The sequence below is a fragment of the Prionailurus bengalensis genome, chromosome D3 (assembly GCF_016509475.1).
Source record: "Prionailurus bengalensis isolate Pbe53 chromosome D3, Fcat_Pben_1.1_paternal_pri, whole genome shotgun sequence".
Taxonomy (NCBI): Eukaryota; Metazoa; Chordata; class Mammalia; order Carnivora; family Felidae; genus Prionailurus; species Prionailurus bengalensis.
This window is the reverse complement of record NC_057356.1, coordinates 76,926,788-76,939,593: the sequence shown is the minus strand read 5'-3', so window position 1 is coordinate 76,939,593 and position 12,806 is coordinate 76,926,788. Positions and strand designations below refer to the sequence as shown.

The 12,806-nt window shown below is 47.6% G+C and overlaps 1 protein-coding gene across 18 annotated transcripts in view; it reads right to left on the bottom strand.

Moving 5' to 3' along the window:
* NEDD4L (NEDD4 like E3 ubiquitin protein ligase) overlaps nucleotides 1–12,806 on the bottom strand; it is a 345,318-nt gene that overhangs the window by 19,788 nt on the left and 312,724 nt on the right. For all 18 annotated transcript variants that reach the window (XM_043558980.1, XM_043558977.1, XM_043558978.1 and 15 more), the window contains 4 exons: nucleotides 10,939–11,168; nucleotides 9,307–9,428; nucleotides 6,914–6,984; nucleotides 4,885–4,980 (listed from right to left, as the gene is read on the bottom strand). In XM_043558980.1, the coding sequence (XP_043414915.1) occupies nucleotides 4,885–4,980; nucleotides 6,914–6,984; nucleotides 9,307–9,428; nucleotides 10,939–11,168 (519 nt within the window). The remainder of the gene's footprint in view (nucleotides 1–4,884; nucleotides 4,981–6,913; nucleotides 6,985–9,306; nucleotides 9,429–10,938; nucleotides 11,169–12,806) is intronic.

Sequence of the window (12,806 nt, the reverse complement as noted above, 5' to 3'; positions counted from 1 at the left end):
TAATCATGAACCTTCTCCAGGTGAGAGGAACTATGGGTGCTTTTTATATATAGTTATTGTAACGGTTTGATGTTTACTACTTAAATTACTATTTTATAATTAGATAGATGAATATAATTGTTGTGCAAAGGGAAAAAAAGAGAGGGATCATGCTATCTGTGCTAAGTAAGGAGGTCAAGCAAGCAGTGAATCTGTGGGCAGCTGTCTAGTTTCATGGTGAATTCTTTCTTTTCAATTTTTTTACTTTATTTTTTTGGGGGGAGGTGAGGGAAGGAAGGAGAGAGAGAGGTGGAGAGGGGGAGAGAGAGATAAACAGGCAGAATTCAAAGTAGGCTCCAAGCTCTGAGCTGTCAGCATAGAGCCCAACGTGGGGCTTGAACCCAGGAACCATGAGATTACAACCTGAGCCAGAGTCAGATGCTCAACCGACGGGGCCACCCAGGAGCCTCTTGTGGTCGATTCTGAGGGCGGGTGTCTCTGGGAGGCAGTGAGGGTGGTTTTCGGGTCTTGCTCCCAGAGCCTGGCAATCGGTGTCTGAGCCCAGGCTTTCGGTGTTCAATCTCCGTCCTGCTTGAGCTCCTCACAGACAGCATTTTGGTGGGTAGTAGGGGCTGCTGTTACAATTCCACTTTTTAAACCGGCTTCCAAGGGCCAGACACAGACGGCTTCCTGTGGTCCAGGCACAGCGTTAGGCTCGCCACAGGGGTTACCACTAAACTATGCCAAAGACGCATGTGCCATCACCTTCATTTTCTCACCGAGCGGGGGACTCCGCAGGAAGTGGAGAGAGCGAGGGTCAAGCCTGAGTTCATCTGACTGCGAAGCCCACACCCCGGGGGTGGCACCTGCCTGACCCTCTGCCCGTAGATTTCTCGGGCCAGCCTCCATCTCTGCCCATACACGTCTAACCGGCGTCTTGAGCTGCTCTGTTCCCGGAGCTCCCCCCACTTCACACTAAGTTCAGACATGGTGGCTCCAGGAGGGCAGGGACTAAATGTGCTCTTGACTACTTTCTCAGCCTTTTTTTCACGCTCGACCCCTGAAGAGCCCCTTGAGACCCCCTCCCTGCCCCTTTCTTCCCATTAAATCTTAATAAACAGATCCACAGTATACCTGTGGTATATACCGTGTGGCCTTTTGGGAGCAGGGCCACAAACCATTGTAATGGCTGAGACTCTCTTGTTCTCTAAGAACTAGATTTTACCCCCTCCGGGGTGTTAGCCCTTCAGTTGAGAATGTACACCTAACGTATGTCTGGCCCTGAAGAATTTTCCTGCAGGCTGCTGCCCGTTCTGTTCCCCTCCCTCCTGCTCGGCTTTGTAAGAGTCCACCCTTCCAGCGTCTCTGCATAACAACTGGATCAGATGCTAATTTGCTGAGCAGGCGATGAAGAATTGCTACTTGTTGCAGCTCTGAAAAAGTGACCGCTCCTGCGGGGTATGGGTGCACCTGTGTGCAGCAGTGCATGGTTTATTCTTCCTGCTTGGCACAGGAGGACTGCCCAACAACTGAAATCTGTTCAGCGGCAACATTCATAGGAGGCCCCAGAAACCAGCGGCTCCAAATTCTCGCCAGCCAGGGTGAAAAGACTGCACAATAACGACAGCAGCTGCAGTTTCTTTCCATGAAACGACGGCTGCCACCCAGCTTTGCGGCCCGATGCGTCCAGTTGTGGAAGGAAAACACGGCGAATGACACCGAGGACGGCCCGCCGCGTGTGCACTCTGCTTGGGTGGTAACCTCTCGCTGTTGAAGAGAGTATTGTGTTTTGGCACAAGGGAGGCATGAGCTTCCTCTTGGGTTCCAATAAATGGCGACGAGTGGTGCCCAGTTTTGCAGAGGGCTGGAAGAGGGGAGAGGCTTGCACGTTGGTGGAGGCCCATGCTGGTTCAGTCGCTGTTTGGAGCATCCGCTCAGCACCAGACGCTGCGCGGGTGAGTACACAGTGGTGAGCAAAACGTGCACCCAGTGCTGCCACCAGGCTGCACTCAATGCAGATATCATACAGATAAACTCACAGACATCCGTGCTACATGCCAGTGGCAGACAGGGACATACTCTGAAGGATTATGGCCGGGGGTCAGGGTCGGTTCCCTTGAGGAAGGGAGGTTTGAGCTGCAGGTAGGAGGCTGTATGTTCCCAAAAGATGCAACACCATGAGCAAAGGTCCTGAGGCGAGAAGGGACCTGGTGTGCTCAAGAAGTCCAAGGAGACCAGACCCAGAGAGCATGAGGGACAGCTCTGTGATGCAAAATGCCATCTGAAGACAGAGAAAATGGGGCAAGGCCACGCAGGACCCTCATGGGGCCAATCAAAGAGCTGGATCTTTATCTTTCTGGCAGAGGAATGACATGACAATTGGTCCATCCCAAAAAGGCCAGTCTGCCATTATAGGAGGCCACGCTGGAGAGAAAAGCCCAGCTAGTTGTCTACGAGATGAGACGGTAGCTTAGACGTGGGTGTTGGTGTGACGGGAAGGGAGGACAGACGTTCTGAGAAGTATTTCGGAGTTGAAATGAACAGGGCTAGGGGAGGGACTGGGAATGAGGGATGCGACCAATACGTGGCTGCTTAATTCCCTCTAAATTTCTTCCCAGAATGCAAAACAGAGAACACAAGTTCCCTGTTAATCAGGTTAGCACTCTGAAAGGGGAAGGCAGTCGTTCAACAAACAGGGCACCTGATCATTCTCCCTCTCATCTTGTGAGTCTGTTTTCATTACTGTGTTACTCCACCTGATGCAGTCCCAAAGTCAGAAGAATCTACTGCATTAGAGGAGGTCTGAGAATTGTTTTTAATGAATAATTGATATGAACTATAATGATAATCAGAACGTTTGTTAGAAGACTACTTAAAAATCCAAACGTCTTGTGTTTGGTTTTTGTTTATTAGGTGGAAACAGTTCCAATTTACTGTAACCAAGGAAGCTTTCCCAGTGCATCTCTTTCTAACTCTGGCATAACTAATGTCTTCTGAACTGTGTTATTTAAGTTAGTCATATGGTTTTCTATAAGTGGATGTAATTTTTTTTTTTTCAGTCGACACACAAGATTAAGTCTTTCTGGGTTCCTTATTTCTTCTCCTTCCTTCATGTGTTAAAAATGAAAGGAAGACAGTTCCAGGATGATGATCCATGTGTTTACCCTTTGAAAATTGGCAGTTAAGACCCTTAAATAGGTCCCGCTTAAAAAATGAAGTCATAGCAATTTATTCTGTTTTCTCACACTTGGGGTTTCTGTTACTGATAACATTATTAACCAAAGAAAAGAAAAGAAAGAAAGAAACTAAAGAAAACTAGGTTAGCGCTATTCATTCATCTGCTTGGTTAGCATTTAGGAGACCTCCGCTGCATGCTGAGCACTGGAAATACCAAGATGACGTCAGGTTGAGGTCGGCTCATAGGACACAGTAGGTGGGTAACGATCAGGGGACCCACTGAGAAGAGTTACAGGAGAGAGGGGGTGAGAATGCGCAGGAATGGGGACGGCGGCGCACAGACAGCGATCAGGCTCAGAAGCATCTCCGGGGACAAGGTTATAGGCACACAACGGTTGTCAAGGTGAGCAGACAGAGCGGTCAAAAGACAAGGCTAAAGGTGGGCAGCACTGGGTCACAAGCTATGCTTTAAAAAAAAAAAAGGTTTTAATTTAAATTTTTTTTTTCAACATTTATTTATTTTTGGGACAGAGAGAGACAGAGCATGAACGGGGGAGGGGCAGAGAGAGAGGGAGACACAGAATCGGAAACAGGCTCCAGGCTCTGAGCCATCAGCCCAGAGCCTGACGCGGGGCTCGAACTCACGGGCCGCGAGATCGTGACCTGGCTGAAGTCGGACGCTTAACCGACTGCGCCACCCAGGCGCCCCAAAAAAAGGTTTTAATTTAGACTAAAGGTCACAAGATGGTCAACAAAGAATTTTTAAGTGGAAGAATTACAGGATTGTATTTGCTCTCTAAGGCTGTGAACCCAAGAGGGCAGGGACCTGATCTCCTAGCTTCACCTATAAAACTGAGCACAGCAATGTATAAAGCCAGAGGCATTTTTTTGAGAGCAGAGTATACTCTTAATAACCTCTGGAGCAGTAAGGGAAATCAATTTCATTTTCTATCTGACCATCCTTCAGACGGGCTCCACGTCTCATGAATTTCAGGGTCATGTAGATTTGGTCTGGGAGATGAGTTACGATCTCTGGGCTTTTGTGACATGACAGCTACCAGGGTCGGATAATACTATTGAGAAAACCTCCCTAAAAGCACCATTATCACCAGGGACAAATCAATCAAATGTTTCAGGTTTAAGACAAACACATCCTATGGAACTTTAAGATGAAGCTGAAGGTTCCAAGCAGGCACCTCTAGCTTTGAAATTAACCTTTATGATTAATTCAGCCTAATGACCGTGTGGGCGCAAAGCAAGAAGGGAATGTTAGGAAAACCTGAGCCTGCTGAGCCCCAGCGGACAAATTTCACCACGACAGCAGAACCGTTAGGCAGAGAGACCACCCCAAGGCCCCCCACACATCAGCTATCCTGGTCATGTACTTACACCACTAAGTAAACACACTATTTTTTTGAAGTACTTAAAATTCTAAAACCAAGGCCCAAACATTCACGTTCAGATTTGCGTTAGGTAAGGAGGTATGCTTCATGCCCCAGAGGCCTCAGAATCTCTAACTTTGCCGGAAGACAGAACAGGCAGTAATTGGGACTTAGCTTCCTGGAAGGACAAGGAGGTACTGATACAAATAGGTGCTTAATTAAGTAACATCTGAAGCTCTCCGAGGTGGCTTCAATGGTCTAGTGAAGGAGTCCTGTCACAGCCCTTCTGTGAAGAAGCCAAGACTCTGAGAATCAAAGAGGGATTCCTGGGGATGCCAGCACCTACCTGTCCAAAGTTTTCTTCATCGATACAGAACATGAGGTCCAGTTCAGTGGGATCATTTTCCAAGATCCATTTCAAAGAGTTGTAATATTCACTATCCTATGGAAATGACAGAGAAATTAAGTTCTCCCCAAATACCAATGCATTTGACTTCTTGAAATGATTAAGTCCTTCTAACACGAATCCATTCAGAATGCTCAAGAATTCTATTAGTCGCTAGCGTGTTTCCTGCCTTGCTCCAAACCTCCTCTTCCCCTTCAATTTAAAATACAAACAAACGTTTTGGTAGTAACAGGGGACGGCGGTTGAACCCTGTCCTCTGTAAAGCACAGAGGAAGCAACCCGCTCTGGGTTGGCAGAAATAAGATCATAAGGTTGAACATGTAGAGAGCAATATACTTCCTACCTTTTTTTTTTTTTTTGCATTTATTTATTTATTTAGAGAGAGAGGAAGTGTAAGCGAGGGAGGGGCAGAGAGAGAGGGAGGGAGAGAATCAAAAGTAGGCTCTGTGTCTGTGCACTGTTGGCACGGAGCCTTATGTGGGGCTCGATTTCACAAATTGTGAGATCACGACCTGGGCTGAAATCAAGAATCCGCAGCTTGACCAACTGAGCCACTCAGGCGCTCCAATATACTTCCTATCTTTTTTTTTTTATTATGAAATTTATTGTCAAATTGGTTTCCAAACAACACCCCGTGCTCATCCCAACAGGTGCCCTCCTCGATACCCATCACATACTTCCTATCTTTTAAGGGTAAAAACATCAGAGGAAAATAGGAAAGACAGAGAATGTTCTACTTAAACGCCGATGGCTCAACACCCATCCCTGTGCTTTTGCTGTGCTCTCTGCAAGTCCTATAAGCAAACAGGAAGGCTGTTCCGGTGTCAAAGCCAGAACACAAGACCCAAGGGCTTGGGTTCCTCTCTCTGGGGCAGGCCCAGGAGCTGCTGGGGAAGGACAGGACAGGCTCGGAGCATGTGTGCCCCAACTGTCAACCAGTGGGACAAAATTTAGACTCTGAAAGAAATCTCTACGTTCCTTGCCTCCACATTATACCATAATAAAAGCACAGTGCACAAGGTAAAAGCTGAAAAGAAATGTGGGGCTGGTACTGCGGATAGTCTAGCAACTCGCCCACGGAAAAACCAGCTGAGGGGGTGTAAGTGCACGGCCGGATCAGCCTCTCCGTTCACCCAGAGATGATGAGAACACCAACTCCTGCTGGTAGGTAAGGAGAACGTGGCTCGTATGCCTAACTAGGGAAGAGACGCAGTCACCACCCCCCACAGCAAGGCCAAGGGCTTGCAGATGCTTTCTGATCCAGTGACAGAACGTGAGGGCAGAGCTGCAAATGTCCCAAGTGGACAGAGCCTCCTCATGGCCCCCGTGAGTGTGCCGCACCCTGGCAAACTCCCCCACCCTCGGAGCTGGGGGTGCAGGTGCGGGTAAACAGAAGCAAAAGGTATGTTAGAAGAGTGTCACTTTTGTTTTTGCAGAAAAGCCTTTCAAACCCTAAGATGGTCGGCCTACACAGTGCCTTGTCCCATCATTGTCTAAGTGGCTTCTTCCCCTCTCCTCTGTCGGTCACTTCCACATCGGGGGTGACAGTAAGTGTTCTTCCCTTCATCTACTTTTTGGCCCATCCCCTTGCCATTTTTTGAGACCAGAAAACAAAGGGACAGCGGATGACTCTCTAAACATCCACAGGAGCAATTTTCGATGGAAAACAAGAGCTGCAGTGAGGCCCCCAGACGACCTTGGGATTTAATTTGGTCAAACCAGTTCCGGGTGAGTGAGGGAGCTGAGACATGGGTCTACCCACCTCAAGCACCACGGTTACAGGAAATGTGAACAAGAGTTTACTTATCAGAAAAATTAGGGAGATCAATGAACTTCTTGAATAAGTCAAGAACGCTCCCCGTTCCCACTGAATGACAACACCCACAAAAAATCCCCGCTACTGCAACATGGTCTCAGCTACAGTTCTCGAAGGTACGGTGGCCCCTGGGAGTGATCTGTATTTACTCACCACAGATTCCATGTCATTCAGGGTTATCTGCTTTCCCAGCATCATTTTGTAAAATGGTCTAATGAAGAAACCTACAATGTGGTGGAAAACCGTGGGTTAGCTCCAAAGCTTTGATACTGCTGTGCATCAGAGCGTGAAGTCCAAGATAAACTTGCCCTCAGGTTGAATGAGAGGCGGGGCCTGGCCTGGGGGGAGGCGGGGTTCAGGAAGGGGGGCAGTTACACCAGTAGAGATGGTATAGCAGGGAGGGGTCAAAAGGCTTCCAGGAGAGGAAAAAAAGGGCTTCCGTAAGGCCAAGCAGGAGTCTGCAGGGTAAACGAGGCACAGGAACGGGAGGACCACAGAGCGCCGGAAGGGGCGGGGCCAGGACTGAGACTAGCCAGAGGTGGGCCTGGGCTGGCGCAGGGCATCCTGGGGAGGGTAGGCCCGAGAAGGGAATGGCAAGCACAGCCGGCAGGGGGTGCTGGAGAGTCAGGCTGCTCCTGGGTGGACCCAGCGGCCTGGAAAAAGCCAGCCGAAGATTTCATCTGCAACTGCTTTGGCAGTAATCGGGAGAAAACGGGGAAGGGGGCAAGCGGAAAAGAGGGAGGCCACTCAGAGGCTGTGCAGTCTTCCAGGGGACGGGGGATGAAGGTTAAGGTGATGACAGCAAGGCTCCACCACCACTCGTGTGCCCCACAGGGACCCCAACTCGCCTTGCCCAAGGGCAAGACGGCATCGCCGACTAGCTCACGCGGGGCCCCCCTTCTCCCCCTCCGCCCCGACCGGCTGGCCCATTTGATGTGCCACCGGCGTCTGCTGCAGGTTCCGACTGCTGCTGGAAACCCGCACAAGGCTGTCGTGGGCTGACCTGCAGGGTGCACATGCTCTGCCCACAGGGGCACTGACGTTCCGAGCATCACCCCTCCACTCCCACCCCGTGGGCACTCTGGCTCTTAATTCCTGAAGTACAAGGTTGTCCCTTTAGCCGCAGTCTCCTCCACTCCCTGACTTGTTCCCGCTACTCCCTCCACTGAGCCTTGGCTCCAAAGTGATCCTAGCTTCTAAACACTTAAATCCTACACCACCATCGAGGTGTGGGAACAGCCTGGTAAACACTCCCTGACCCTCCAAGCCAGGCCACCTTCTCCTTGGACTGCTCCCCGTTCTGTCTGCTAGTGCCTGGACTCTTCTGGTCCTCCCACCCCCAAAACACACACAGAGTAGAAGTTCACTGAGGTCAGGCTGGTATCTTCCACTTTCTGTGTCCTCTCACTTGGCAGAAGGTAACTCAGCTGACCTCTCAGAAGGGGGAAATAATCTATAGCATGACTCCAAGGTTGCAAATGAAAATATATTTATGCATACCATATATATGTTCATATATTTTACATGTACATAAATAATGACTGCAGTTTCCTTCCAATGAGAAAAAAAAAAAATCTCTCTTTTCCCAACCAAAAATAAAATCTGAAGCGAGAGGATCAAAATCATCTAGCAATTACCAGCAAAAACATATTAAAGGAAAAAGTTCTGAGGGGACATCAATTATTTACCGGAACGTCTAAGGTTCCACAGACATAATTAACACAATTCTTCGGTAGAGAATCTCCTTTTCTACTGCAATTACAACCACCTCAAATCTTACTCTCTGCCTTCTGTCCTCAACGGTTTCACACCCAAATTGCTCAGAAATATTTCTGACTCTCTTTCTTCACCGAAGATTTCTGTAATGCCCCCTTACGGGCACTTCTGAGGTGACCAAATGCGAAAGAAGCCTCTACTGTAAGCCTACAGACCCAGCCAGGGAGGGAGCCGGACTTCCAACTTTGACGGTACGTTGAGTTTCTTCCATGACTTACATGCTCTAAATAATAATGAGATTATTCTGTCCCATCTGTTTCAGTAGTGATCCCAGGGTCAGGGTCTTCGCCGAGTTATGGCATTGCTTTGAAATTATTTACGATCTCTTCACATTCAAAAATAATAATTTGGGGACAAATGGAACAATAGCAGGATGCTGGATGGATTAGATCATTTTAATTAACTGTTCAATTAGCTTTTCCATCTGTCACCAAATCTACCTCTTGCTAAAAACAAAAAACGAAAAACCACAAAACAGTTGTTCTGGAAAAGAGAAAATGTCCAAATACAGAATGTTTTGGGCTTCACACTGTAAGTTTAAAAAATTTTTGTTTTAACTGTATAGATACTATGTCTTCAGTGCTCAAATTAGCCTGACACCAGGGAAAAGCATGTCTTTTATGGGCAAACCATAAAAACAACTTTTTGAACTACGGCGAGTCAGTGAAACATTTGCTTAAGATCGTGATGTGAAAGATCCAACGCCTAAATAAGGGGCCGCAAACAGCCCTATCCTGTTTTGGTTACTTCGTGACATTTCAGTAACTTACCATCTAAAAGCTTCCCGTGAAACACTGCCAGACCAGCAACTCTTCCGATAAAAGTGAAGTAAGACAAATGGTCTTCATTGCAGAGGCCTGAATTGGGATTGATCTGAAGCGTGTAGTTGTCCCTTTGGGGAGGGAGAGAGAGGAAAAGTGCCATCATACTTTCCAAGAATCTGAATTCTCCTCTGCCATCCGTCATCACACGTCCCCAAGACACTTCAAACGTTCTCTACCCAACGGGAAAAGGCATAAGCTAGAACGTGTTAGTTAGCCCCTTTGTGGCCGATTAAGGTCTACGAGAGGAGGGGCGCGTTCCCTAACTTACACCATTAGAAACTGTTGATATTTGGCCATTTTTGCTGTACAAAAATGTCAACTTCATATGGGTCAGCCAAATATCTTGGGAGGATGAGAAACAACATATAACAGAGGGGCTGCACGTGGATTGCCAATGACATGAGTTCGGTGGCTTGTCTCTGTGAGGGAGAGGATTAATCCGTTTGAGAGGCTTTGGTTTGGAGATTAAAAATTTTCCAATGGTACCAACTCTTGGTCTGACCGCCACTGTGCCCTGAAAGGCCCCAAGGGCACTGGTAGCAGTATTTGGCTCTCTCAACAACGCAAAGCTCAAAATGCTCACATGTATCTAATCAACCTTCTTTGGTCTCAAAATCTGGAGGATCAGTGGTTTTCAAACTGGGCTCCACAGATTTCCCTGCGGGTCTCTGTGGGAATGTGGGTGAGAGGTAAGGGTCTCGCCTCCCCACCCCGCCCTCCACTTCAGTGGTTTCATCAATGGCACGTAGGGGCTTTCTCATGGGACTTGGAACAACAAGAAACAAAATGGGAGATTCCTGGCTACAGAAACCGAGGTCACCGAAGCTGCCTTCCAAAAGAGCTCCCAAGAGTAGAGCACCAGGTAGACGGCGTGGGAGAACTCAAGTCCCTCAGAGCACAGGCTGCCTTTCAGCAAAGTCAACAACTACTGTACTGGGGTCTCGCATCTCGCCTCAGCCTTTGGAGACTCCACAGCCTGGAAAAGGAATGGCTGGCCTTGTAAGTCATTGGTGTTTTTGATACCTGAAAAAGCAACTACATCTGCCTCAGTTTCTATGTTTGACAAGGATGAAATCCTAGTGCAAGGGAGAATCTGTTTCTCCCCTTATTGGGCCAGGACATGGTCCTTTGGATCCTGAAGAACGGGTCCTCAAAGTTCGCATCATTTGCCTCTGAGTACTGTAACTTCAGAAACCGTTCTTGTTCGTAACATGATGATGAGTTTCTGAAAACTGACAATGACAGATTCTCCTGAATCAGCATAACGTTACAAATGAAAATTGCCTCTTGCTCTTTACCATAAGTACCCAGCACATTTTCAATTTCAATGACATGAATCCAAATGACAAGAGAAAACTCATTTTTAGGTGTTCACAGAGTACATTATTTCGCCACGTAGAGTCAGAACCTGTTCTAGACTTACAGGGGGCGGGGGTAGGGACTGGAATCGATGGGTGTTAATTCATCGGGAATGACTGAGCCACATATTCTTCCATTAAGTTTCAATTCACTGCGAATAAAACTGTTTCAGTGGTGGTGGTGGGGGGGACACATCCTGAGTGCACGCGGCATACTTACGTCGCAGAGTACTCAAAAAGCCCATAGTAGGGGTTGAACATCTCTTTGGACAGTAGGAAGAACCACTCTCTGGCCACACCCCCATAGTCAAGACCTTTCTCCGATTCAAATTCGATCCACAGTCTAGCTTTCAGGACATCTGGTCTTTTCACAGACATGATTCTCCGATAGGACTCTTCAAAGATGTTATTTCTGTGAAGTTTCATTTCAAACCTATTCGGAATATCAGCCTACACGAAAGAAGAGAGCAAGCAGGTAACCATACAGTAACTATACACCTTACTTTCTAAGAGAAAAAACAACAACAAAGAGTAGAAATGACAACAGCCTTCAAATAAACAAGCTGTGACAAAGAGTTCCAGTGACGATCCTCCCCTTTGTGGATTTTCTTCACCCAGACAGCAAGCCAGCCGTCAGACTGGAGCCAGCAACACAGGAGGCACAGGAGACTACGCTGAGTAGAGGACAATCATCCCCTCCCCCCTTTTTATGAACAACTGTGGGGCACTTCTCCACCCACTGGCAACTGAAATATGGTCAACTCTCGATATCGCTTCTGTCAAAAAAAGAGAGGTTAGTCCGGGTAATCAAAACCCGTAGAACAATCCCCACCTGGTCGAGTTGAGAGCATGCTCAACCCTGGTAGGGCTTCCAGCTGGCAGGTGTGATCCGGGATGCCTACAAGGCTAATTTCTGTTGCCACGAGAAGTGGGACCTTGATTATCGTGCCACGTTCTGGGGAAGCATCCCAAAGGTCACAGTTCATAAATACGAAAATGAAAAAGCACCCGACTCAAGTTGTGCGTAACTGCTGCCTGGCAAAACGAGGGCCAGGGCTGGCCTTGCTACGACAGTGGATTTGCAGCGGGGAAGGGGGGCGCGCAGGAGATACCACGGTGGAAGTGCCCGAGTGAGACAGGCTGACATCCGCAAAGTTCCACCACTATCAGGGGAAATGCAGGTTCCTCACAAAGAAACACTATGTAATTTTATGTGTGCCTATCTGAGTCATTTCAAAGGCTAGTATCCATGAGCTACTTGAGTCGGAACGCTGGGCGAACAGAACCCCCGAGTGGGAGCTCCCCGCGGTGGAGACTGTGTCTCCTGCCTCTTTGCATCCCCAGTGCCTTGGCCATAGCTGGGGGCCCAGGAACACTGCGGTGATAGGAGTTGTGGCCAATACCCCCTTCTTCCCGAGGGAAGCCAGGAAATGAAGGCCAGGGCAGGACCCATGAACACACAAATTGAGGAGACAACAGGGAAAACCTGTACCAGAGAGGTACAGAGAGGTGAAGTCAGAGAATAAAACAGAAGACAAAATGTTGAAGAACTGGGGAAGGTGCGTCAGTAGAAAATATAATTTTGTAATTTAAAACCACCTGTACAAACCTCGTCGGGTTTCCTAGTTTTGTAAAAATCTTACAGGGTTTCCCAGAGAGAGTTTTAGTCTGAAAATTACACTTGGTCTTAACATGCCAAACATCACAATTTTAGTATGGTAAATTCTATTTGTGTTATAATTAAAACTATAGTTTTGCATTTGAAGGGAAGGATGAGAACATTTTTCTAAGCAGGGTCTAGGTTTTATCCCAATGACCATAGGCAAATACACAGGCTTCTCCAGGTTTTTTCGATTAGGTTCTGAATTATTTTATATCCCATGAAAATCATCTCTATCTTTCCACGTATTACATAAGAAATGACCATGCAGGTGATTTGATATGTAATACTAAGTTAGTCTTCACTTACCATTTCTCTTAAAAAGAAAATTCAGATTGAAGATCCAGGTGGATCAAAGTGCAATGGAGAAAGGAAGGTGATATTTTTAGTAAACACATAAAGGTAACACACAAGTCGTTCTCACTGAA